Source organism: Chroicocephalus ridibundus, chromosome 3 (genome assembly GCF_963924245.1).
Source record: "Chroicocephalus ridibundus chromosome 3, bChrRid1.1, whole genome shotgun sequence".
In the NCBI taxonomy this organism is placed as follows: Eukaryota; Metazoa; Chordata; class Aves; order Charadriiformes; family Laridae; genus Chroicocephalus; species Chroicocephalus ridibundus.
Window position 1 is genome coordinate 108362187 of NC_086286.1, and position 26332 is coordinate 108388518.

The following is a 26332-nucleotide window of genomic DNA, read 5'->3' on the forward strand; positions in this document are numbered from 1 at the left end:
GCGACCCCGTTATTGAACTGCCTGTTGATTACATCACTGGACCCAGAGGGGGGAATGTTCTTTTAAAAAGCGAGCTCCTTGAGCAGCTAGCTTTTTAGACGGTGTAGTTTCCTGCCTGTCCCTCTTCTCTGCTCAGGGCTACCCCCTGAGAAGCAGCAGCAGAGGAGAATGTGTCTGCACCGCGGGTCACGGCGTGGCATTTTAGCTCCAGCAGTCCCTGAAGGGAGCTCGTTTGGTTCGCCAGCCCCTGAGCAGCAGCACTGCAGGAGGGACAGGAGGGCCAGGGCAGACGGCCAGGGGGGCTGCACGCTCTTGAGGCAACTGTTCCTCTGTGCTGGAGCCCTTGAGTGCAGTGTGGAAGCTGCCGCCTTCATCTCAAGAGGCTGCTGTGAATGGGAGCACTATTTGGCCTCCTGCTGAGGCTGTGCTGCTTTTGAGGGGAGGAGGCAGATTTGCCGAGGAGGGAGAGTAAAGCCGGATGAAGGTGCAAGCTTTGGTAACCCGGCAGGCAGGGCAATCATCTGGGGAGGGGTATTCCTGAGTTCTGCTCCCCTTTCCAAAGAGAAAAATGCAGAGATGTGAAGAAGGTCTCATTTGTGTGCAGCTTAAATTGCATTTTACTATGACATATTGGACTTTTTCACTTCCCTGTGGTAGTAAATTGTGCTTCTCATGGCAATAGATGTAATTGCTTTGCACTAAATTATATTAACTATTTCAGATGGTTTGTTCTGCTTCATGCTTGAAATGACAGAGCTGAATTATTTTCTGCAGTGCGTAGCTCAAAAGAGAAGAAAATTCCTGCTGATTGGGAAAAAAAATGGGTTTTTTTCAACTGCAGAAAAAATGTTTAGACAGTGGTTAATTTTAAAGTAATAACATCTCTTTTGCTCTTTAGTTGTTAATGCTGGTTGCTGTTATTTGTAAACTTCTTGACTTTTTCCAGAAAAGGGAGCTGTTCTTCACAGTTCACTCATATTAAACTAGGTCACACTCAGTCTTTGCTGCAGCCCATGAACTCAGGACTGGTAGTGTTGGACCTGGCAGAGAAATGGGTAGGTTAATTTTTACGTACTCAAAGAGGAGCAACTGTCTTCTCTTTCTTTCTTCTGAGAGCTGGACTTTGTTGCTCATATGCAGCCTTATTTAATGATTCAGGTGGAGCTTTTGTGCTTCCGAAGGGGGAACTTTACTTGATGGTGTCAAAAGTAGAGCAAGAAGAGTTTAAGATTACTTGTTCAGCATCTGTGCCATCTGTGAAACTCCCATTGCAAGAAATACTTATTGCCTATCCAGCACAGAGGTAGCCGGTCGAAGAGCCCACCGTTTCTTACCTAAGGAGCTGCAACAAGCTCAGATTTGCAGAACGATCTTTTCTTGTTCCCTCAGAGTGGGTAGTGCCCAACCCAGCAGCAGCCCCAGGTACTTTCTGCAGACCTACACCTGACAATTTGGTAGGGAGCACTACAAAAGCAAAGGATTTTACTTAAAGGGTATTTGTCCAACTAGCATGAAGTAATACTTGTTCATGTTTTTTAAAGCATGTAAGAGCCTCCCTGTTACATACAAAATTATGATGGAAATCAGGAAAATGGTTAAGTGGCAATTAATGGAGACCCAGGACAGAAGTAGTAGGGTAAGGAACAAAGAATATGAAGGAAAAGAAGGACATGGACCTGTTGGAGCAGGTCCAGAGCAGGGCCACAAAAATTATCAGAGGACTGGAGCACCTCTCCTGTGAAGACAGTCTGAGAGAGTTGGAGTTGTTCAGCCTGGAGAAGAGAAGGCTCCAGGGAGACCTTATTGTGGCCTTCCAGTATCTGAAGGCGGCCTACAGGAAAGCTGGGGAGGGACTTTTTACAAGGGCATGTAGTGACAGGACAAGGGGTAATGGCTTCAAACTAGAAAAGGGTAGATTTGGATTAGATATCAGGAAGAAAGTTTTCACTATGAGGGTGATGAGGCACTGGAACAGGTTGCCCAGAGAAGTTGTGGATGCCCCATCCCTGGAAACATTCCAGGCCAGGCTGGACGGGGTCTGAGTAATCTGATCTAGATGAAGATGTCCCTGCCTATGGCAGGGCGATTGAACAAGATGGTCTTTAAGGTCCCTTCCAACTCTAGCCATTCTATGATTCTATGAAAATATAGAGATGGGGGATGGATAAAGGAGGAGAAAGTGGAGGGTGGGGGCATGGGAAACGTTTGGCAAACTGGAAATAGAAATGTGGGATCAGCAAGAGGGACCTGCATGAAGACAGTGAAAGTAGTGAGGGAAGGAGGGAGGGAGCGTGTCCTGGCCTGGAAAAGCGGTGAATGCCTGTACCTTTGACTGAGAATGAGAGTGGTGTTCCCTTCCAGGTGTTATTGAGCATCCTGAGGTGTGCACTGGGGTGAGGGGGCAGGAAGAAGGATGGAAAAAACACTGAATAGAGCTGGGTCAAAACGGGGCTGTAAGGTAAGACATTTCCTGATGATACACGTGTTGATAGAGTTTGTTACAACCATAAAATTACTGAAAATTACTAGAAAAAGATCAAGACTGGAAGGAAGGATCTCAAAAGGGAAGATGTAGTATTTTAATTTCTTGGGCAGAATATTTAAATCCTATCTACTTTCAGAGCACAAATTGTTGTAATTTTGCTCTTATCCAGCTCACTTCAGAGATTAGGGGTACTCACTTCAAGGAAAGGGTGAGACAGTTACACCTCAAAAGCTCCGGCCAATGTGGGGGACATGGAGAAAAAGTGAAACTTCGGGTGATAAATGAGCTCAAGGTAAAACACAGCTGAAAAGAAAAGAGGAGAAAGTAATTGAGGATTTGAACAGAAACTAGTGAGGAAAAACAGAGAGTCAGAGCAGTCTGCAAAGGCTGCAAGAGGCAGCTGAGCTGCCTGAAGGTAATGGCTTACACACAGAGGTCAGGTTAACGCTGACATACAAAGCAGATCTAAATGAGAGGCCACAACTTTATTTTTACAGAAGTATTGTATCTAAGCACACCAAAAGCCTTTTGACTAACTGTCCTTTGCCAATTTATTCTTACCTGTTTCATTCTCTGAGCAAGCTTTTTATTCTTGACAGCTATTGTAGTTCATCAATACAAGATACTCTGAAATATGAAAAATATATTATTAGACATAGGATGTTACTAATAATACTTTTAACGGAGAATCCTTCACGTTTCTGTAAGAGGGCCCGTGTAAGTAAGGCACGTTGTGCCCATGCCTGCTCAACCTTCCAGCACCTTCTAAAACAGCATCTGGCCTCCAGATCTCAGATCCAAATTCTCCAGTCTAAAATTGCACAAACCTGTCTTCTGCACTTTCCTCCTCCTTGAACTCCCAGATTCCTGGCATTCTCAGGGCTAAAGGAGCATATGTACACCTGGATGATATTGTACGTACTGGAACATCCCTAGCTTCATGAATGTCTCCTTCCTGTCTCTCAGAGAAACTTCCCTGCATCTGCTGTCCTGAAACCAAGAAGAAGCATCTGTTAAAACCATTACCCAGACCTGGCACATGCACTGTTTTAAAAAGAAAGTTATGGCACAAGCAGTGGAGTGCAAAAGTCGTCACAAACTATGGTCCCTGTGGGGTCTCGCCATCTGCTTGCTAATTATGTATACCACAGCCTGGCTGTTGCACAGAAAACAAACATTGCTGCTGGCAGCTTTGTCCTGCCATATAATTACTGCAACCGGCACAGGCAGAATTCCAGGAAAGTTATGCCTTTTTCTGCCCATTCCTGTTGCCACTTTTTGCATGTTGCCACTTTAAAAGATACACCTGCCCTTTCTGCCACCTTCTACCACGTTCTAACCTGCTTGCATCTGCCTTTCCCTGCCTCTGCTAATCTCTCGCTCTGACAGTGAAAGTACATCACATTACCCAAGATGTGCTTCCTACACCGCAAGAAGTTTGCTCATGTTAAGCTAATGTTGACATGGCAGGGGAGTATTTAAAATCTTTTATGAAAGCTTGAGAAAGGGTCACCTTTTTGATAAGGCAGATATATTCACCGCCTTGGCAAATGAAGCTGTTTTTCTTTCTCAGATGAGATCTCGAGAAGTGACAGATAATTCAGAGCAGTCAGGGCATACTCCTCTGGTGGCCAAGTCCCTAAGAAATACAAGATGTGCACTCATCAGCATCTTCGTTTCTTTCCTCACTGCTTTTCCCTGTGTGTGAGTAGCTCTCCCCTGTGCCCAGCGTTGACAACAGGGGACAGCAGTCCACTGCGTTTGTCTCTTACAGACAGGCTTGAGAAGAAACAACCCGTGAGGATGAGCATTGCCTCCCCCAGGTCTAGGCTGTTTGGCCCCTGTGTTACACTGCCGGCTCGTTGTGCTGTTGCACAGGCAAACAAACGTGCTGAGTTTTCATTAATGCAAATTCAGGTGCTTAGGTGCTATCGCGGTTAGGCAGCAACTGAAAAGAAGTTGAGGATCTAAACTTCTCTGTGCCTCAGGGGGGAGAGAATATCGACATCATTCCTAGATTTATGTGTATTAAGAAAAGCTACCTGGTGTCAGAATAATATTTGGTTTTAAATGATATATGAAGATTATAAACACATCTGTATGAGTTATACACATGACTTTAGACTCTGCTTAATAATTTCTGCAGGTGAAGGAGTGATTTTTTATTCATGGTCCTCCAAAGGTATTATACTATATTTGTCATATCCCAAAGCTTCTACTGGTCCTTTTGTATAGTATGCCCATATTTATGGACGAATAACCACACCAAATTGTTTAATCATGTCCTCCTGTTAGAGCTCTGGGAAGTTCATTTTGTCCTACAGAGTGGCCGTCAGCACAGCCTGGGCATGTTACTCAGTCTATTCCATCGCACAGCGGAGAGTCTGAGATGCTTCTATTTGCCGTGTTGACCACATTCAATCACCTTGAAAAATTGATTAGAGCTCACCCTTTTTTCCCCCCAGCTGTTTCTTTAGTGAAGACCCTTTCATTACTTTGATACTAGTAAATTAAACTATATCAGGAAATGTTCAGGGATCCGAATTATGATTATCCCTAAGGTAAAATTGTGAAAATTGTCTCTGATGTGATTTTACATCAGAGACAATTTTCACAATTTTACCTTAGGGATAATCATTTATCCCCAGTCCAGCCAATGGTCTGCTGAACAGCCCCTAGGCATGGCTGAGGAATTAGCATGAGCTGGGCACCGTTTGTTACGGGCAGTTCAGCTACACCCACCTTGATCGGAACAGGAGATTTCCAATAGTACAGATGAAAGCTATAAAGTCTCAAGTGCATTTAATTTACAGTACAGCAGCAGCTTTCCCTTCCAGAGAATCCAGTGTTCTATACAAGCTTCACCACATGGCATTGGTGTCACGTACCAATGAAAGGCACTTCTGTGAGTATCTTTTGGATGAGAAGAAGCTCTTTGATCCTTGATGACATTACTGAAAACTAGAAAGAAGAGCTGGGTATCAAAATGATGCAAAATTACACAGTACAAAACACAGTATGGACTTACAACACTTAGATTATGGTAACACTTTTAGTGCATTCAGCAGTGTAATGAAACCATAAGGTTGGAGTGTGTTGCCAGTAGCACATGTTGCCAGTGTGCTACCAAAAACCATCTGCAAAAGTTCCTTCCCATCGAAGGAGATTTCTCCCAAGTGTTTAGTTCTCATTATCACAAATTTCATCATTTCTCATGGGAACTGTGATCATCTCAGAAGGCAAACAATTCTGCTGTCAAATACTATTGATCTGACTAGGGCACAGATTTGTTTTTCTGTCAGCTAAGAAAGGGCTACCTTGTGCATCAGGGATCAACTGCGTCACTGAAGAAATAAGGAATACATTGTTAGGAAAAATAGATTTAGATATTTTCTAATTGGTACTCATAGCAATACGTGAAAGTGTCCCGGTGGTTTAGAGCAATGCACACATGAGCAGGTATCAGCTCATCTGCCAGGCAAGACCTCGTCCCAGACTGCCCATAATTAACTGCCTATGTACCATTATACATCCTACACTAAGCTGCTAGTTAAAAAATCAGCCAGCCGGCTGGGCGCTGATGGGGTCCTGCTTCCACAGCAGAGCAGGGCCGGGAAGCCGGGCAGGAGCACGGGCTGGGGAGGATGGGAAGGGCAGTGGGTAGGTGTTAGCTACCAGTCTGTGGGAGGAGTGGTGAGACGATGGGGGGAGGCACAAATTTCGTGTTCGTTCTGTCAGTTCTTGGACTTGTGCTCCTTCTCACACAGAGCTGGTGCTACAGTACATGGCACTGGTACCCAAGGGAATTCTATGTGAGAGCCGTGAATTAAGGCATGCCCAGGGGGCCAGGGCCCTGTGAAGAAAGTTTTCCTTCTTCTCTTTCTTCCTCACTGCACACCCTTGTAATCTCTTTCAATTCCTATTGGGTTTTTTGCCACTTGCAATTTATGTTTTATTTCATGGTCAAGGTTGTTTAACTCCAGTACAGCTCACAGGTATTGTATCTTCTTATACCTTTTCCTGCAGAATTGAAAACTTGCTCCCTATAGGGTTTTTTTCCCCCAAGTGTAAATGCTGAACTGCATCAGATGTCACTCTTCAGCATTTTCTCACCAAACCAAGCACCTTCACTGCTTTAAGCCTCACATTGTTAAAGCTTGCTCAGTCTCCAGACCTCAGAAATGGATATGATGAACTTGTATAGTGTTATCAATTCCATACATTGACACCAGATCAGTATTTTTTTTTAATTCTCTTTTTATATCTCAGGGGCACACATTATTTTCTGTTGCCAGAGCATTAACCTGAAAGGTCTATTAAGAATCAGTGATGATTTCTTTATGTCTTCTTTTTCTCCTTAGTCACAGCTTTTCACAATTCTCTTATGATGTGTATATCATCTGCACAGTTTATTTCCAAAGCCATTGCCTTATATTTGGCTGCATTAAAATAATTTTATTGGATTTGTAAGTCTGCCACAGTATCTATTATTAATTTTGCCTCAATTTGGATATGAAGACTTCAGTGAAAAATGAGTTTTGTTGTGTCCATGTCATTGCATATATATATATGTACATGCAAATATACACATGCTCACACTCATACCCTTCCCCGTTCCTTTGGCTATTTGGTAACCTCTGCTTAATTGTTTGCAAAGTGTTGATTCTCATTAATATTCATTTAAATATGATGGGTTTCATTCTTGTTATTAGTTACTATTTAATGCTGCATGCCTGATAATTCTCATGTGCCTTTTTCATCTGGATGTTAACATAAAATTAAGAAAGCTGTAGCATCTCTTGTTTGTTCAGTCTGAGAGTTTTCTAAAACATACTTTGTCTAGCAGCAGAATGCTTCAAACTCAACAAGGCATTAAAAATAACAGCTCAAGATTTGTGGAACCTTGACATGACGTCAAATAGCCAAGATGTTTTTATTACTTAGTCATGAGGCTCACTTGAACACTAAATGTCCCAGAGAGTAGTGCTGTGTGACCTCTTAATATCAGTGCTCATGAAGAATGTTTCATTTAACTTCTTCAGATCATTTACTTTCCTGATTTGTGACAGACTAATGGAAATTTGGAGATGAATTCAGAAGCATACTCATTTGCTTGAGTGAATATGAACTTGGATGAAAACAGTTCAAGAGTATCTCATTAGATTTAAAATGTGTTTTTCAATTAACAAAATGTGTTTATAATGTAGGATGTGTCTAGTGAACAATCCATCTAATGAGCCGGTGGCCATCTTGAGAGAGTCTTTTATTACTTGATTTACTGAATAGAAGTCTCATTTTTCACTGGCTGTTTGTTTCCCTTTCCTCTTTCTCCAAACTGTTTGACAATTCCGCATTTGAAACCATTTCTTACTGTGTTAATATCTACCATTGCCTTTATCTTTTAATTAATCAAAAAATAATTGAATATGAAATAATAAATTTGGGAGGTCAATGCCACACTTGGGAAAATGCAACCTACCAGGCAATTCACTAAAGCAGACTAGCAGAAAACATTTAAGAGTCTTCTCAGTCACGATTTTCTGCTCCTCTTCTTTTGTAAGTGTCCATGTCCTTTTTTTTGAGCACTTTGACTACACCACCTCTTTTCCTTCTTTCAAATGATGGGTGCAAAATGAAAACATGTTGCCACTGCTTGGATTTTCACAGTAACTTGGTGTTGGGAGGCAGGAGGTGAAAGGTATTAGTCCAGTTCCTATTGCTACCAAGGAGCTTCTGATGTGAGAGGTCCATGTGTCACGATTCCCACCATGGAAATATTCACACAATATTTCACTCATTGCAAAGCACTACAAAAGGAGGACAGGAACATCTGCCATCTGTGGACACTTTTGAGTATGGCAATGAATCACTCGGTACTGTCACCTCCCAATTTTTATTCTGGAATCTTAAATCCTCTTGTGGATTTGTCACTAACCATGCTGAAAGCCTCATGCACAGCAGGCAGAATACTAAAATTGGTCTGTCCTAATTGTATTATGCGGTCATTTTTTTTATTTTCCTAAATAAATTCCTGTTTTCTGCTAAGTTACAAAAGATCATGCTTGTTATCTTGTTAGTATTTGATGAGCTTTATAGCTAAGTGACATATGATGTACCTACCTACCATCCTTAAATCCAAGACATAAACTTCATTATATGATACCGCCGTGGTCTCTGCAAGAAGGCCGTGCATCGTAAGAAGGCAGACATCTCACCATGAAGCTTGCCATTAAAATGATCTGTCTGAAAGATATTGAGTTTGATCTGAAATCAGTGCTTTATCAAGATGAAAGATTTATTTTCTGTCTCATTTTAAAAATAAAAGTATTTGTGATTCAAGCCACTGAATTTCAGACCTTGTATAGACCTTAAATTGTTCATCTGTTCAACATTCTTCCACATAAATCATAATTTGCTCTTTAGTTAAGGCAGAGTTTTCAAACAGTGATATACAGGGTTGGCATGAAGTCAGACACAAGAAATTGAGTGGACTGTCCTCTGCAGATAAATTTACCTTTACAGAGTCTTGTTCTGCATTTATTACAAAGTATAATAAACCACAGCACATTTAAAAAAATTCTTAGGAAAATTTCCTGTAACTTGAGTTTTAAATATTGTCTGCTTGCATGAGATACCAGTTTGGGTTTAAATCAATATTTTAACAAGACAATGCTATGGTCTATAGATTTATTCAGTTAACTTTCATTGAATTTCAGTAATCCCAGTTATTTACATGTTATATTCCACCTGTTTCTGAGAAAAATAATTTATCTGAAAACATAATTTCAGCATCATACACTAAAAGTAGTATGTAATGGCCAAATCCTGTTGATCTCACTCAAAGCAAACAATTAGCCTAAGGAAAGATAAGAATATATGATACATTCCACCAGCCTGGGACAACTTTTCTTCTTCAGGGTGAGACCATAACTAATCTGCAAAGGCAGAAACATTATTTTAGGGAACAAACATGACATTTGGAAAACCAGTCACCTAGTCATCCAGATGGATAAATAGTTTTTTCAGCCACAGACCACCAAACTCTTCCAGATCAGCAAGCTGCTTGTTCTTTCTTCAAGCCTACTTATTGCAGGAGTAAAGGTCCAAAGCTCTTCTCTTCCTTCCTCGCTTACAGTACTTACTGCTAACCTGGCCAGTTATTTACTGCCCTACTTCAGTTCATTTCCTGATCTTTTTAGCTATTTATTAATCATGTGAAAACAATTTAAACACAGAGCCTGAGGAAAATTAAACAACTTCCCCTCCCCCCATCTGTTATTCACTGGCTTGTAAAAAGACTGAAATAATATCGGAACTCTTTAGTTACTATAGAACTATTTGTCCATATATGTACATATATTTTTTCACTTATTATTTATCCTTTAATTTAAGACAGCTACGTATACCAGTTAAGTTGAGCTTCAAGTCATACACGATAGAAATTAGTCCTAAGAGCCATTTAGCTTTGTATTTTGCATTTGACTAAAAGCAACAATTATTGCTGAGAGAAGCTTGTAAAAGAACAATAAAAATTCCAGCCATAGTCTGTTTGTGATTGAGGGAGTTCCTGATGCAAATCTTGTCTCTCATCGGCCTTGATATATTTTTATTCCACAAAATTGTCAAAATATTTCTACGAACTCATATAAACTTATTTTACCGCAGCTTCTTGACATAGGCTCTTCCGCAGTCTAACTATGTGTTGTCTAAATAATTGCATTCTTTCGGTTGTTTTCAACATGCCACCCACTTGACCCTTAGTTCTGTACTGGAATAGACAGCGAATGATCGTTACCTATTCACCCTCTTCATCCCATTTCTGGCTTCAGAGACCTCTGTAAGGTCTTCTCTGCCTAAAGAGAATAATAACAAAAAGTGTTTCTAGTAAAATGAAATTAATTTTAGAAAAAAAATGAGTGCTTGAAGCGACTAGATGGTATCAATGCAACCCAGCTAAACTGACCTTGCTTTGTAAACTACTTTTCTTTCACCTTTTCATGCATTTTTTGACTTGGTGACATTTTGCTGAATTAACTAGAATAAGACTAATTGCTGTTTTTTGTATGATGTTAAGCCGGAAGTTCAGCAAAATTGCTTCTGTTGGAGTATTGTACGACTATATGCGCTTTTTACATCTCCCTTCACAAAAAAGTGTTCTTGGAATTTTAATAGCTAGAAGAGATCAGAGACTAATTTCTCTATTACAGGTTAGACTTCCATATTAACAGAGTGTCCTTCACACCACGCTAGAGCTCAGGATTGCACTGAATATTGCAAAACAGTGTAATCTGCTATCAAAAATAGCTCCTGCAGCTGCACAAATCTATCTTGGAGGTCTCTCATTCTAATCCAATGCTTGTAAGAACTGATGATGCCTCAGAGAGCCTGGTAGGGCTGCAGGCTCTTACAGTGCAAATGTAAGAGTTGTTCTGAGGTTACAGAAATGTGTCTGTTCCCTGTATCAAACATTAGTTGCAATTGCATACTATTTTAAGTATGGGTTATTTTTTCTGAATGCCATAGTAGGCCTGCAGAAATTCGTATGTGTGAACAATCCGAAAATCTATTGCTTTGGAGTATTTACTTGAACAGAATTTATCTTTTTTATCAACAGCCCAAAGATTTACTTTATAGGTCTTTAACTTTTAAGAACACAGATACGGTACTGTTCTTCATGTGCAGATTCAAATCTTGGGAATATAACAAATTAAATGAGTCAATTTAAAACTTACTATTGATATGGTTAACTTTTAAGGTTCACTGCTGCTTTTGTTAAGAGTGGTGTTTAGCATCAGGACTGTTTTATACTTGTCTGGTACTCCATGTTTAGGCAGTCATTGATCCGTGCAGTTTCGCCGCTGGGGAGAAAGGTCTGACACCCTTTCTGCAGAAAGAGCTGAAGTCAGGAAGCTAACAGAAAATCCTGAACAAAGAGGATACATTCAGCAAGACATTCATTCAAATTATCTACACTGGCATGTAGGCAATAAATGAATCTGGGATTCAAAAAATTAAGGTTGTTCTCGAGGCACTAAACTTTGCCTTCTTAATTCTCTTTCAGCAGCTTTCAATAACAGGGTTCTGGAAGGGAATCAGTGCTGTGTAATTAAGACTTCCCCCACCTTCTAACTAAAACTGTGTTTGAGGCTCAGTGGGGAGTTAAACATAATCTTAAATTAAAATCAGGAAAACACGAAATAGATGCTACCATTCAAATTTTTCATCACAGATTAATTTACCGCATGTAACTATTTAAAGTCCACTATTGACAAATACTTCAGCTGCAACCAATGAGCAACAGTTGAGATCCTCGTTTAAACAAATCTTGATGTAAGTTCTTTTTTGAACTAAATAGGGAAGCTTTGATTTTTTCCTGTGAAATTCCAAAGAAAATCAGATCTGTTTTTCACTTTAAGAAAGCCCCTTGACTCTCAGAAATGAAACCCGTGATACTTGCAAAGTATTTGAAAGGATATAAGTGAAAGCTCCTTACTCTGCTAGGTGTTTGGAATGGATTTGCTTTTCTCAATTCTTTGCTGTGCCATGGAAGAAGTCAGTCTTTTTTATGGTTTGGTTTTGTGGGTTTTTTTTATGTAAGGAAGCCACCTTAAAAGCTTTGCAATTTGGAATGGGCTTAAAGAGGTACTGCAAGTTTGATTTCTTGTCTGCAATCTCAAAGCCCCCAGCTAAGAAGCATAAACCGACTTTTCTAGTAGAGGTCTGTTTCCCTTTACTCTCTGCTTACTCATCACCAGTGTCCACTCACCTTTGGAGGGAACAGGGCACGGATGATATTCCTGAACTGAAGTTTGCTATAACAACAACCTTGAGTTTTCCTCCAGTCAGTTCACATGCTTTTAGGGTTTTTTCATTGCCATATACCACAGCCACCAGCTCCAGGATGCTCCCTCCTACCCAACCCCTACTTTACTTATCACCCATGGCAGCGATCAAAATACTGATCTTTGGCTCCACCTTGTGATCTCCCTGTCCAGACTAGCAAAGATTAAATGAGGGAATCCTCAATCCTGATTCCAGCTCTGATTTTGATCTCTCTGCCTAAATTGGAAATGGAAAAAAACAGCTAGTTAGATTCTTTAGGTGAAAATAGAAAGTCATTGTCTTTAGAAGAAGCAATGGGGTCGAAAAAACATAACTAAATTGAAATAGGTAGGCTCAGAAACGTGAAATAAATTATCCAAGAGAACAAAACAAAATAAAAAATGCTGCAAGGAAGTTGGTGGGCAATTTGGGGGTCATCAACTGAGTTTACGAAGGTCGTTTTGGTAAAGCACCTAGAACACATAAAATAGGACACAAAGTTACCTTCTTTGTCAAATACATGAACAAAGAAAACTAGTGAAAAGTATACCCAGAATTTACTTTACTGCATAACATCATAAATTTTTATTTTTTTTTTAGTCTGAACATTTGTCCTTTGCATTTCCATGAAAGCAACTCTGATATCAGAGCTGACTACACAGGTAGCTCTTGGTTCCTAGCAGGACAAAAATAAACAAACCGAGCATTAACGTCAGTTTCTGCTTTGTGCGAACATACCGTGCCCCAAAAGATTTTGAAATCATTTGCACTTTTAAAGCTTGAGTGAGTACCGGCACATAAAGCTGATAGCACAAGCCAGGCCCCTGGAAAGTACTTCACTTCCAGATTTCAGAACAGTAACTGCCACCGATAAAGTACGGAACTGTGGAAAATAATCTCCTCAACAGACAAAAGGTCAGACTATAAAGCTTTTGCTTGCCATGTTCCAGAAGAAATTCATCATATTAACTCATGAAATGTGAAAAAAGGGGTGTTTTCACACTGCATTTCTATGGGCAGTATTGCTTCCCTGAATTTTTAGAGTTGATTTATTAGTTATTAATTTTCTTATGTCGGTGGAATATATAGAACTAAAAATATTCGTAATCTTTCAATTTCCGATCAATGTAGCGCATGCGAAAAATGTTACCTCTTGGGTAGTTTATATCTTTGTATCGCTGTAATAACTACCAGAAAACGAGTGCACTGAAATGGAGAATTCAGCTCCCATTTGCCGCGGGAGCATATTCATCGTGCGGCTTTGGTGGCACAGTTATGCACGGAGAGAAGTAGAGAGGGGTCTGATCGATGTTATTATTAGTTTGGCCACTTTCACTATCTTTTGTGCAATGATTAATGTTAATGCACAGAGAAGTTTCAAAACAAATGGTAATATATCGCTGAATTTTTAATATGTAGGCTACGTGTTGCTAATATTGTCAGAACATACTATCTTATAAAATAATGTGATGTATTTCCTTGTGCTAGAAGTTTCTCAAAATGGAAAAAAAAGTAAGACGGAAGGAAGGAAAAAAAAGAAAGTGAATTACAGTTATTTCTGAAAATTAATATTTTGAACTTCAAAAACATAATCAAACGTGGCTACAAATCTAATTTAAAAGTAAAATTTACCATATGTGGGAAATTATTTATAGTGTGGCTTATAATTAGAAGATGAAGGTATGTATTTTGTCAACAATTATCTCTTCTTTCTTTTAGATGAAAGTGTTCATTATTTTGGGAATTTCAGCAGCTATAGCCTTCACAGCTGTTTTCTTTTCTTTCCTTCAGATAGGCAAAGATATCCTCTTTGGTAAGTAACAGAAAAACTACATGTTATTTTCTTTTTTTGATGATTACTGTTAAGCGGAAAATACACTGGCACCACAGACAATTTAGCAACGGCAGTTTAGCTTAATCTCTTTTTATGTGCAGAATACACTATCTGACTTCTGCGAGAATTATTCCATGGGTGTTTTCTTTTAAAACGCAGCTTCATAAATTCACAAAGGAAAACTTTGTATGTGTAATGTGTCTCAATTATGTATTCTTTGACTAGGAGTGATTTTACTGTCTTAGTGACATTCATATGTCAGATGACATGTTTACAAGCACGGTTGCTAGATTTCTTTCCCAGGCTGCCAATCACTACGTTTAGTCATCCTGGGCTGGAGTCAGTTGCCACAGGATGTCCCACCTGGCACCCTGCTGCTGGCCCACAAGGGTCTCCTGTGGGTCCATTCACTGCCAGCACCCTGCGGATGCCAGGGAAACTTTAGACCCCCTCAGATTGCAGTAGTGTCTACGTTCAAACAATATCATCTTGCCATTTTAAACATCAGAGCTATTTCATTTGCATCTGTTCAATCTGAATCAGTTAGATCTCATAGACTAGAAATGTAGCAGATAGTAGATTGAATTTTAAGAGACTTCTGCAGAGAGTGATTTTTACATTAAAGTAGGGCAGAGGTGATGAAGAAACAGGATTTCAATCTTTGCATTCTCTTAATTATATAGCTGTAGATTTGATTTGGAAGGGAAAGTCCTTAGCAAAATTTTCACTCGAAGTTAGTGTAGAATCACAAACAAAATAAAATAATATAAAAAATAAAGTAAACAAAAATCTGAACAACCCCCCAAGCCATTACTTCAGATGGGAAATCTTTTTTGGACCATCACTCAGAATAAGGGGATGAGTTTTATTTTCCTGTGGCGGCAAGAAAGAGACTTCACTGAGAGGTTCAAATTAATGATTTATTTGGACTTCACTCACAGGTCTGATACGTCACTACTGCAAGCTTTTATGGATACAATGGAAGAGTGCACTATTGCAATTAAAGAAAAAAAACCAAAACAGTTCACAGGATACACTATTACCACGTAACAACTGATCCCAAAAAGTAACAACACAAACCACCAGTGGGCTAGATATGAATACGTGCTAGATATGATTAAACAAGTGTACAAATCACGATCTTAGAGCATGCTAGACATCATACGTACATTATTAATTCACTCACCCTCTCTCTCAGGTAAGGCCACTCAGTCCTGGGAAGTTACCTTGCACAGCGTCCTGGACAAGGGGGGGCAGAATCTCCTACAGGCCAGCTGTATCTTTGGAAGACTCCCCGTTTTGCTCCCCAAAACTTTGGACTTAAAATATCCTGTTTCAATGACTGGTCAGGATTGTGCCTGAATGGATTGCACTATCGGGGATGGATATCTGTGGTGGTTTGATGGCCCCTTAGGTAGCAATGTTTATTTTGTGATGTCTGGTCTCACACTCACTGAATAGTGGTGGGACTTGACTCAGGGCATTTTGTTTGTTAAAGGCACCATTCGGGTTTCAGTTATGGTTTTAGTTCTTATTGTAATGCAGGGTTGAGACCACCCCGGGCTGAGCCATTTCCACATTTCCCCCCAAGTTATCTCTGCATAGATAGGGATCGATAAGCATCTGCCGAGGGGAGATGGAGCCGAGTCGAATAACAGCTCCCTGCATCTCACCTTCTGTGCTCTGCAACCGTTTTGGCCAGGTGATCCCATCCATTTCCATAATGGATCCTATACTTGGAGCTTCAATATTAATTGTTTGGAAAAACATGGTCTAAAATGAGGTTATATTATATGCTAGTTAGTGTAAAACAAATTCTATGTGGACTGTAAATAAATGGAACAGATAGACTGTATACAATTCTTTTTTAAGGTAAGTGTCCTTTGGTCTGATGGGAACAATACAAAATAATGTTTATTACTGCAAGGACCACATTTTTTTAAAACACTACATGGGTACTAAAATCATAATTCTCAGTAGAAAAGGAAAAGAGAGAATGGAATTCAGGTATCAGAGGGGGATATTCTCTTCTAGGTCAGAGTCTGAATCAATACCACATGATGAGCAATACTTTGAGCATAATATATTTCTCAGAGGCAGACTCCCTAAAAGTAATTAAAAATCATGCAATATTAAATTCTAATAGAATTAGCTCTTGTATGGACTATAAAAATCCTTAAACACTTTTTAAAATAGACTCCAAAAATTTTTCAGATGAAACAGAAATCCAATTGATAACATTAAATGAATCATAGAGTAGTTTATCATATATAGGTGAAAAAGAGAAATAACTACTGCTGTACTTAAAGGCTGAGAAGATCTTTAATCAAGTAAAGTAGAGTTTTGCCTAGGAAAGATTACTCCTCATTTTAGACGTTATCTTCCCTTTAGCTGAGCACCCTATTCAAAAACAGATCACAGAAATAGTACAACACGGACTACAGTTAAAATATGTCACCTAAAATTGCAGTGTACATAAATGATAAGTAATTGCACATAAATGATTGTTAGCAAACTATTATTATTCATAATTCATTTTCTAAGAAAAAAATGGGTAATCTCACAAAATATAGATTGGGAATTAAACCACTGAATTTTTAATATAACCAATTCATTTAATATAAGGCTAGATCTATACAAAAGAGGAATAATCTGTGTTCTGTGATAGCACTATGCAAAAGAGCAGAGCTGAAGTATTATCAGGTTCACATGTCTTTCCATCAAACATAGGTGGGGAGATGAGAATAGGGGTTTCATGCATTGGTCAGATCCCAGAAGGTCTTAAAGGTTGCTAACGATGCCTGAATACAGACTTGAATTCTTCATGTGGCTCAGGCCGGCTCATACGACCTGTGAGGGAGGCTGGGATTTCTCCTATCAATCCAAGGACAGTTTAATGCAAAATAAACGTGAAGCCTAAGGAGCATAATCGCATACCCAGAACACAGCATGTTTCCGATGGACCTCTTAGGTTTGGCACTACATAACATGCACACCTGGATTTTTACTGGAAGAAACACAAGGAAAGTCTAACTCTTCAAGCTTTATAAATCAGGGAAGAATTGATTTACTACCTCTACCTTATCTTTGAGAAAAGCCAGAAGCCACGTTAGTTTCAGGAACACTAAAACATGGAGATCCTTTTAATGAGGAAAAATTACGTATACCTTAATATTACAAACCTGTATATTTTTAAAATGTAAATACTTGAGTAAATGTGCCATTGAATAACACATTCATCTTTCTTCCATATTATTTTTTTCCCGGTCGAGAAGAAACTGAAGATAACTGCATTACGCAGGCTATCCAGAAGGGCTCTAATCTGGTGGATTATGCTGCACATTATACACTGAAAAGGTAAAAGAAAAAAAAATAGTGAAGGATCTATTCATCAAAAACCTTTCAAAGGAGACAACTATGAGATCAACTGGTTTCTTTGAGAAAACATATAATGGTCATATTTATGATTATCTGAACCAAGATAACCTTGTGCATTATGACTGCATGAGTTACTCTCTTAAAATGTGAGAAAAATAAGAACTATGAAAATAAATAGGAATGTTTTTCTGGTCTAAGTAACACACCACATTCCATTAACATGTGGCTCAAAAAATTGTGATTTTATGGACATTACATATTTTTGAACTGTATGTTTTTTCCAGTGCAAAGTAAGATGGGAACAACTCCAATGGCATCGACATTAAACCCTGTTGCCTTAAAAGGGACTGTTGATGTGGGTTTCACATTTCCCCTTCCTTGTAAAACAGATGTAATGAAAGGATAAGGGAAAGGAAGTAAAAGTTTTATCTTGAACCGTGGGTCATGAACAACATGGGGAAAGCCCCTTTGTGCTTGAGTTATGCTATGAGAGTGATCCCTTTCTAGAAGTGATGAAACTGCCTCAGGATGACTAGCCATGAGTCTAAACATTTCAGACATTTTCTGTGTAACTCTGACTACACAAAATTAATTTCTCTCCAGTGTTTGGAACACATCACCTAAGTTTTACAGGGTGCAATCACCACCTTTTTGCTTAAACTTCCCCAAAGGACTTGTCTCTGTGTTTTGAAAACAAGTCACCATTTGCAGAGCTCTGGTAGAGACGACTGTATGGATAGAACCTGTCAAGAACTGTGTCTGCTCAGTTCATAGAGACTGACATCACTTTCATTTTGTAGTTTTAGGGGTAGTTTTTGTAGTGGTACTAGTTTGGTGACAATCCTGAGGCAAGCAAATTTAAAAATGTAGATCTCAACTTGTCAGTGGCTCAGCTGCCTCATGTACCAGATGAAGATACTGACGTTTAACTCTCTCATAGGATATTGTGGCAATTATTTGGTCAATATTTACCCAATGTCTTAAAGATGACAAATGCTGAAAGGTAAATGTTTAATGATTGTTTGAACTCTGCTAGGAATAAAACTGAGACCACTTGCTTACCCCAGATAAATCACTGGACTGCTAAGCTTTCTTCAGAATATTGTGTATGTTGGCTATAGAGGGTCTAAAGAGCAGTGTTATTCAAAAGTCCTGTTATTAGATTCCCTTTAAGAGCCTTTATAAGAAGAGCAGTCACAGCATGGCTGGGGTTGAAAGGGACCTCTGGAGGTCACCTGGTCATTTCTCTTCTTCGGGTCCCCTCTCATCCCTTCCTCTACCCTCCCTTCTCTTCACTCTCTTTCTTCCCTTTCCTCTTTTTGTGCATCTTTTAACAGTAGCAGTTGAAAACTGAATCAATGATTTAAAGCTGTGAAGTGTTTTATTTAATAGACAATGTTGTTAACCGTTGGATCTTTCTTAGGCAGAACATTGCTAGTAACAGCAGTCAGAATTGGTCACGTCTTCTGCTTAAGTTTGGGGTTAACCCTGTAGGCAGCCAAAGGCTTTCAGCAGAGCATCGAAAGATGTGCATTAGTATCACCACTGAGGCACATGTTTGCCTGTTTTGGGGAATCAGAGCCACAAGTGTCTGACACCTGCATTAGGAGCCTGAGTCTCATAAGACTATCACTTGCTTTTATGTTAACTGGTATAAAAGACTCGGTCTTTCATTTTACAAATGATCATTACCAGAAGTGAAAATTGTATTTCTATTGTGTGCTTTTCTATAATTCAATTCATTGTGGCCCAATTAAGTGGGGCAGTGTGAATCATAAATATCATTAAGAGACTTCCTCCTGTTTTATTATAGGCTTGTAAATGGACTCTACACCTGCCTCTTAGATATTAGCCCTTGCAAGTACAGAGAACCTAGAACTGAACTATTGTCTAATCTGATCATTATATTGAGGAGTGAATGTGTTTGAATCCTTAATTAAATACTTTTGCATTTTCATGTCAGTTTAAAGAGGCTTCTTTCCTTTGTAACTTGCAGAATACTGTATGTTTGAATTAAAGCTTTAGTCAGTGCAGAGGTTAAAAACAAGAAAGGAATGCATGTGACTACAGATTTGAGTTTCTGCAAGTTACGGAGGTCACCATGCTGTGAAAACTTATTTTACTTTGTCTTACAAGTGATTGAAGGAAACTACAATCCAATAGTATGAGCTCAGAGCTCTCCTTGAGACTGAAAAGCCAGTTCTGAGATGAAAAGGCAGCTCCTTTTTCAGGTTAGAATGGCAAAACTCTTATTTGTTTGTTTTGATTGTTCCATGTTAATTTTGATTGTTCCATTGTTAATTTGTTTGATTGTTCCATGTGCAATCGTCCAACCTGATGTTTGCTGAATTCATGATCTAGGTGTCCGAACTGCAAACTGTGTCAAAATAACTGCATTTCTCCCGAGACTTCAGTTTGGCCTTGAATTGTGATGAAAATGGACAATGACGTTTCTTCACCTCAGCTGTTTAATATCATCACTTAAAATCTTGAATTGTCGTTTGTGTTTTAAGCCAGCAATGTGACCCACAACGCACTAAACATATTGGCTGAAATGGTTTTATTAAACTAGTTTTTAAAACATGTCAGGATTTTCTAGGAAAATGACACTTCTTCAAAATTACTTACCAGTTTTAAGGTCACTTGAGTCCCAGTACGGTCCTCCTAGTTTGCTGTGCTGTTCGTGATCGTCTCCCCTTGCCAAGTGCTTCTCATGACTGTTTGCTAGTACCTGCCTGCTATTCCAATTAGCTCATGGCTTTGTTAGTCTTTAGGAGTAGGTGTTCTTGTTTGCCATTAAAATATAAACATTCATAATAGTATTGACATAACATAGATGGAGCACAGTGGCATCATCATTAAAATGTACTATTTGTATTACAGTGGCAACGCCAATGGGAATCTAGGCAGCTTGGGTAGGGCTCTCAGAGCCATGTGTCACCTGTGAGGTTATGGCACTTACCCAGTGGTATGTGCAAAAACGTTGCTAATTTACTACCAGGTGCGTTATAACATACATTTTGAAAGCGGTAGTTGGCTTGCAAGAGGAAACTCTACTTCCAGTAAGTCTCGTTATAATAACAAGCAGTACAAATTATGAAACTTGTACTAGCTTTAACTAGTGAGTCACAGCACTGCTGGGAAGGCTTCTGATTCTGACTGCACATTCCTTTTTTTTATTCTGCTGAGTCTGTGTTTTTTTCTGGGGTTTAAGTTGTAGAAGAAACTAAAGATAACTCCAGAATGGACAAGCTGTGCAAAGTGATAGTCTCTCAGGCCCGTGTTGCACACAGCTGCTGATCATATATTTCTCCTCTTAGAACTTGGAAACTAACTCAAAAGGACTGCTGAAGGACTTATGTATAAGACAGATGCGAATTGTGGTGGCGTGTCAGGTGGGGCTTCCTCCCTTGTGCTAGATATTTGGTTTGAGTGAGTTTTAGATAAGACACATTTTTAGACTCCTTTTCGGACTTATCCTAATGTAGTGAAGGTAAGTACAATTCTAATGCAAACGCAAGAGGTTTTCTCAGCCTAATTAAAGAAAGAAATGATTGAAATAACTTAGTGTATTTTAACATATATTTTAGCTGAATGCACACTGTTCTTAGCGGATTAAAAAGTATAGATGACAACCCTAAAAAAATCAAACCTTAACAGCAGATTAAAGATATTTCTTATCATCTTCGTTCTGGTAAAATTATTTTTATTTACTGTGTCTACATTTGAACTAGTTCATGTTTTTAAAGAATCTAAATTGTAAACCTCCCAATTTAAGATTATTCTATTGGCCCCTATCTATGCCAACTCAAAAGGACCATCTACAGAAGGGACCATCTATGGAATCATCCGTTTGCATAGGGAAGTGGAAAATAATTTTCAGTGCTCCATATAAGAGGTTATAGTTGCAGAAATGCACTGAGCATGATGAGTTAGTCAGTGCCACTCTGGTCTTTAAGCAGACTGGCCATGTACGTACACATTAGAGGAAAGGAGAAATTATATTCTTTTATCATTTTATGTTCTGCATCATGACGCTTTTGTGAGATACCTCTTGAACGTGAATTCTGGTTAGCAATCTCTAAACAAGGTATTCTATAAATATATTAATTTCAGGCTGAAAGAAATCTCAGAGACACAAAATATCTGAGGCTGAAAGAGAAACCGTGACTCATACTCTGGAGAATTTATTTTATTTGGGTTTTTAAATATATATATTTTTTTTAGTTGTGATCTGTAATGAGACTCAGTAACTAAGAGTCTGGAAAACATAAAGAACCCTCTGTGCAAACACCATGGTCTGCACTAGGACTTACTTACATTATTAAACAAGTATGAGGACACTTCATATCTGATCTCATCTTCCTAATAATGCTATTATCACAGGTCATTCTAGTAGCTTTACGGGGCTATTTCTGCAAAGTATCAAGATAACTTGTAACTTACACAGTGAGAAAACCAGCATCTTCTTCCACAATCAGCGCTCAGCTTCAGGAGTGGGGGTAAGAGCGAGAAGGGACTAGCATGCGTATGCTGAATAAGGAGAGGGATGGGACAGGATGGGGCACGGCATGACACACAGGAAATGTGGCAAACTAAAAACTGCTGTAAAAATCTTACAACATCTGTGAGATTAGACAAAAAATAGAAGAGAAATATCTCAAAATAGAACTTACCTCGCCATTAAGGGTGGTGGGATTTTATTTTGGGGGTTTTTTTGGTTTTGGGGTTTTTTTGGGGGGGACACGTATTTTTGATTCTTAGCTCCTAGCTAATGTTGTTATTTAACTCATTTGTACAAACATGTTTCCCTCTTCATATAATATTTTTTAAATGATATGTGACTGATACTATCCTCATGTGGATATTAAATATTAAACCTAATATTTGGCATTTAGTTATATCCCCTTTCTTTTCTTTTTAACTGGGACACAGTTCAGGAATTTTACTTCTCCACATTCTCAAATTCCTAATTGCCTACGGAAAACCTAAAAAACATGGTGCTGAGGAGCAAGATAGCTCTTTTTCACAGTTGCAAGTGTTCTCGAGCTATGCTCCTGAAAGGAAAGGAACAGTTTCTGTATAAAGAATAAAAGAGCAGGCTGAGGCTCCTTTGGATCAATTAAGGACATATTTAGCAACTAGAAAAATGGTTGGAGTTGTATTTTCTCACTTAATGCTTTTTGTGTAAATGTGTTTCTAATTTTGTAAACAGAAATTTAACTCTTTGCTTTGCAGAATCAAAACTGCCGTTTCCGTTTTAAACTTCTCTCGTGCTTTAAACAAACCTAAGTGAATATGACAGCACAACGTTTTCATGAAAATTGCATGTCCAATTAAATCTGTGCTGCAGAGAAGCCCTCAGGGATGTCTGCAACCTATGACCATGTCTGGAAATGGAATAGACTGGAGTGTTTTTTCCTAAGCTGTAGGAGTCAGTTTAGGACTTGGGAGTTCCAGCTGAAAAGGAACTTCTCCCTGATGCATTTTTCTCAAGGCTCCTCTGCCAATAAAAGGACAGTGGTAAGCCGGCCCATGCTGAGTAAAAAATAAATCTCGCAATGAATCACAGAACAGTTGAGAGAGATCTGGAGACCATCTAGGCCAGTGCTGTGCTCAGAGCAGGCTGCTCGGCACACTGCCCATTTGGGCTTTGAATACATCCAAAGATGGAGACTCCACAACCTTTCTGGGTAGCCTGTTGCAGTATCTAACTACCCTCGCAGTAAAAAGGATTTCCCTTATGTTTAAGCGTTTATGTTACAGAACTTATCTCATCAAGCTCCTTAAAGTTAGAGGTAAGGCCAGGCTGTAAACTAACATCTATAGCCATATAACTGTCTAATGAAGCCCTACTAAACTAATTGCTCAAATTCCCTACACAACTATTCAGTGCAAGGCAGGTGCTTGGACAGTCTTTGGGAGGAGACGTGTCTCTATCATCAACTGCAGATGGCATCTAGATGGCTGTGGGCCAGTTGCTTGACTCCTAGGTTCTAAGGTATTTGTGAATCCACCTGCAATGATTGAGATGAGCTTTGATATTAAATGTTACATAAAAGCAAAGCCTACTCATTTAGATGTGTCTATAGTGGGAGTCCTATATTGTGACTATCCCGCACAAGGTCTTCCCAGCCACTTCGTGCTGCAGGCTCTGCCATCCCAACAGTCTCTGTCATCCTGAAGGCTTCTCACAAGCTTAACCCTGTTATGTGTGTCCTATGGGATGGCACTTTCCCTTTCTTTCCAGAATTTTCCTGGCAGAACAAGGTCAGAAAGTAGTCTTCCTTTCTGCTTTCCCAGTATACCCTTCAATCAAAATATATCTCAAACTTGGAACATATCCAACATAGAGAAATACAGCTATGAATAAGTTCTAAAAAGTTATATGTTAAAATAAAGAAAACCTTTTGTATTTTATCTCAATTATAGAAATATCCAAGGAAGACGAATAGCAACTCCTACCTTGCTGCTGGCTTTCTCGAAATTTCCTGAACAAGAGAGTCAAGATATTTCCCAAGCAGCTGAACGAATGGAAATGTCAATTCAAGTGCTGAACCAAAACGTTTGCCAGAAGCGCAAACGTTCACTGCATCCAACTGGTAAATATAGTATATTGACATTGGCAAAACCCCCTGTTGATTTCTTGAATGTTGTCTTTTAGATTAAAGTTGGGTTAGCTTCACTTTTATTTTACCTTTGGCAGGAGTATATATCTTGTCTGCACACTGGGGCCAGGATGCCCTCTCTTTTGTTCTTAAAAGCACTTTGCAGAGTCACTGTTTTACATTTTTCTTTGCTGGAGTGTGGGCTGTGCTCCTATAGTTGAGGAGAGCAGCACTATGCTGTTGGCACCCTGCAAACTCATATCTGGATATTTGTATTGCCTATAAATCAGCTTGCATATCCACAGTGTGGCAAGCTTCTTGTTTACAGTGAAATATCTACCTTCCCCAGCACTTTGGGTTTAGTGCTTCTGGGGCCTAGAGTCTACAGACAAAATAATACGATTTCTATCACTCTGTGGTACTGACATTTTGAAATACACTTCCTCTGGACATTGATGGCCTTATTAATATCCCTTTCTTAAGAAAATACTTTCTTATTTCCAAGACTAATTTTATAATGCATTGCTGTTACATGTTTATTTCCACTTTGTTTCTATTTTAACTGTTTTTTTATGTTAGATGTAGGAAAAAAGAGAGATAGTCCAGAAAGCTCAGTGATGTATAATTGTCTATGTAAAGTAAAATTCTCATTGCTGTTAATTCAAGATGAATTTCAAGAAAGCCGGTCTCTGGAAGACTCAAAAATTCAGAAACATTGACTTCTTTCCCCCTATAATTTAATGCAGACGGCATGAACTGGCGAATTACAAGGTGCATTTGCTGTCTTAGTTTTATGACATGACAATGCTTTTCCAAGATATGGAAGCGTTAGAGTGCCGTAGACAAACATAAAGACTGGGTTACGTAGCCAGTCTAATGTCCCATTTTCCCTCTGTTCTCACCTTTACAGGTTCTAGCTGCTCAGCAGAACATTTTTTGACCTGATTTAGCTCTTGAATCTTTTTTTTTTTTTTTTTTTTTTTTCTGACTTACTTTTCTGGCTTAATTTATGGACTAAAGGAGCTTAGTTCATGGTTGGATGGGCAGAATGGATAGGTGGTGGGAGTGGGTGACCTGCAGTAGCCAGTGGGGAGACAGGGGCAAGAGTTAGTTGACCTGCCTCTGCCATTTCCATTCAGCATGTGATCATTACAGTCAGCTTGAATGGCAAGAGTTCTCTGAGTTCAGGAAGGATGTTGCTCCTCTTTCATGTGCATCTCTACCTCCAACCCACCATATGTGTGTTTCCATACATGCATGGGTGAGAGGGGAGCTAACTTGCTGAAGCTTATAGAACAATGTGACTTTGTCCCACAATGTGACGTCAGAATGCTGTCTGGGAGACCCATCTGGGATCATATTATAAAGACATTAATAACATGCTGTCTGCTGGTATACAGCTCCCTGATTTTCCCTAGCTTCCAAATTCCAGCTAATAATTCGGAGCCTCCTCCACTCCACACTTAATTATATAGTCAGCTGTAGTGTCTTTAAATTTCTGCATCTTTCCAGTCCCACATTCTTCCTTCTTGGTATATACTTCTGTTCTTAAATGGCATTTTTTACACCTTTGTTGTAAGCACAGGGACCAGACAAGCAATGTGACTACAATGCAGCGAAAGAAGGAAGCAGAGAGCAGATTAAAGAAGGAGAAAAAGGAGCAGTTCAACCTCAGTTCTCAGCTATGGCTGGACTACTTCCTTCTCATTCTCTACACATAAGATAATAAAACGAGCTTCCTTTCACCCTCTATCTCCTCTAAGACCCTGAGACTACCTCCTGCAACACTTCTCACTAAGTGCTCTTTCCTAGGAAGAAGAGAGGGGATGCTGTAGCTCTTGATGACAATAATGTCTTTCCTCCTGTAAAAGCTGTAGAGCAACAGAGCAAATTGCTTGTTTCGGTTCTTCCTTTCAGATCTTTTATCAGCTGATCTGCTCACTATGATTGCTAACATTTCTGGATGTCTGCCTTATATGTTGCCTCCAAAATGTCCAAACAATTGCTTAGCTAATAAATATCGACTCATCACTGGTGCCTGCAATAACAGGTATGTATGATAAGAATTGTGCCCTGAAAAATTCTTCTTATTATTCTTTAAACTCAAGGAGTTATGTTTACTTTTTCCTAGAAAAAATGGGGTGTGTGTGTATGTGTGTGCTGTGACCTCAATCAGCTAACTTTGGCATCAACGTGTCTCTAAAT

The 26332-nt window shown here is 39.2% G+C and overlaps 1 protein-coding gene across 1 annotated transcript in view; it reads left to right on the plus strand.

The window, feature by feature from the left end:
* Window positions 1-14026: 14026 nt before the first annotated feature.
* TPO (thyroid peroxidase) overlaps window positions 14027-26332 on the plus strand; it is a 55440-nt gene continuing 43134 nt past the window's right edge. The window contains 4 exon segments of the mRNA XM_063331137.1: window positions 14027-14120; window positions 17417-17498; window positions 23952-24121; window positions 26045-26177. Of these exon segments, the coding sequence (XP_063187207.1) occupies window positions 14027-14120; window positions 17417-17498; window positions 23952-24121; window positions 26045-26177 (479 nt within the window).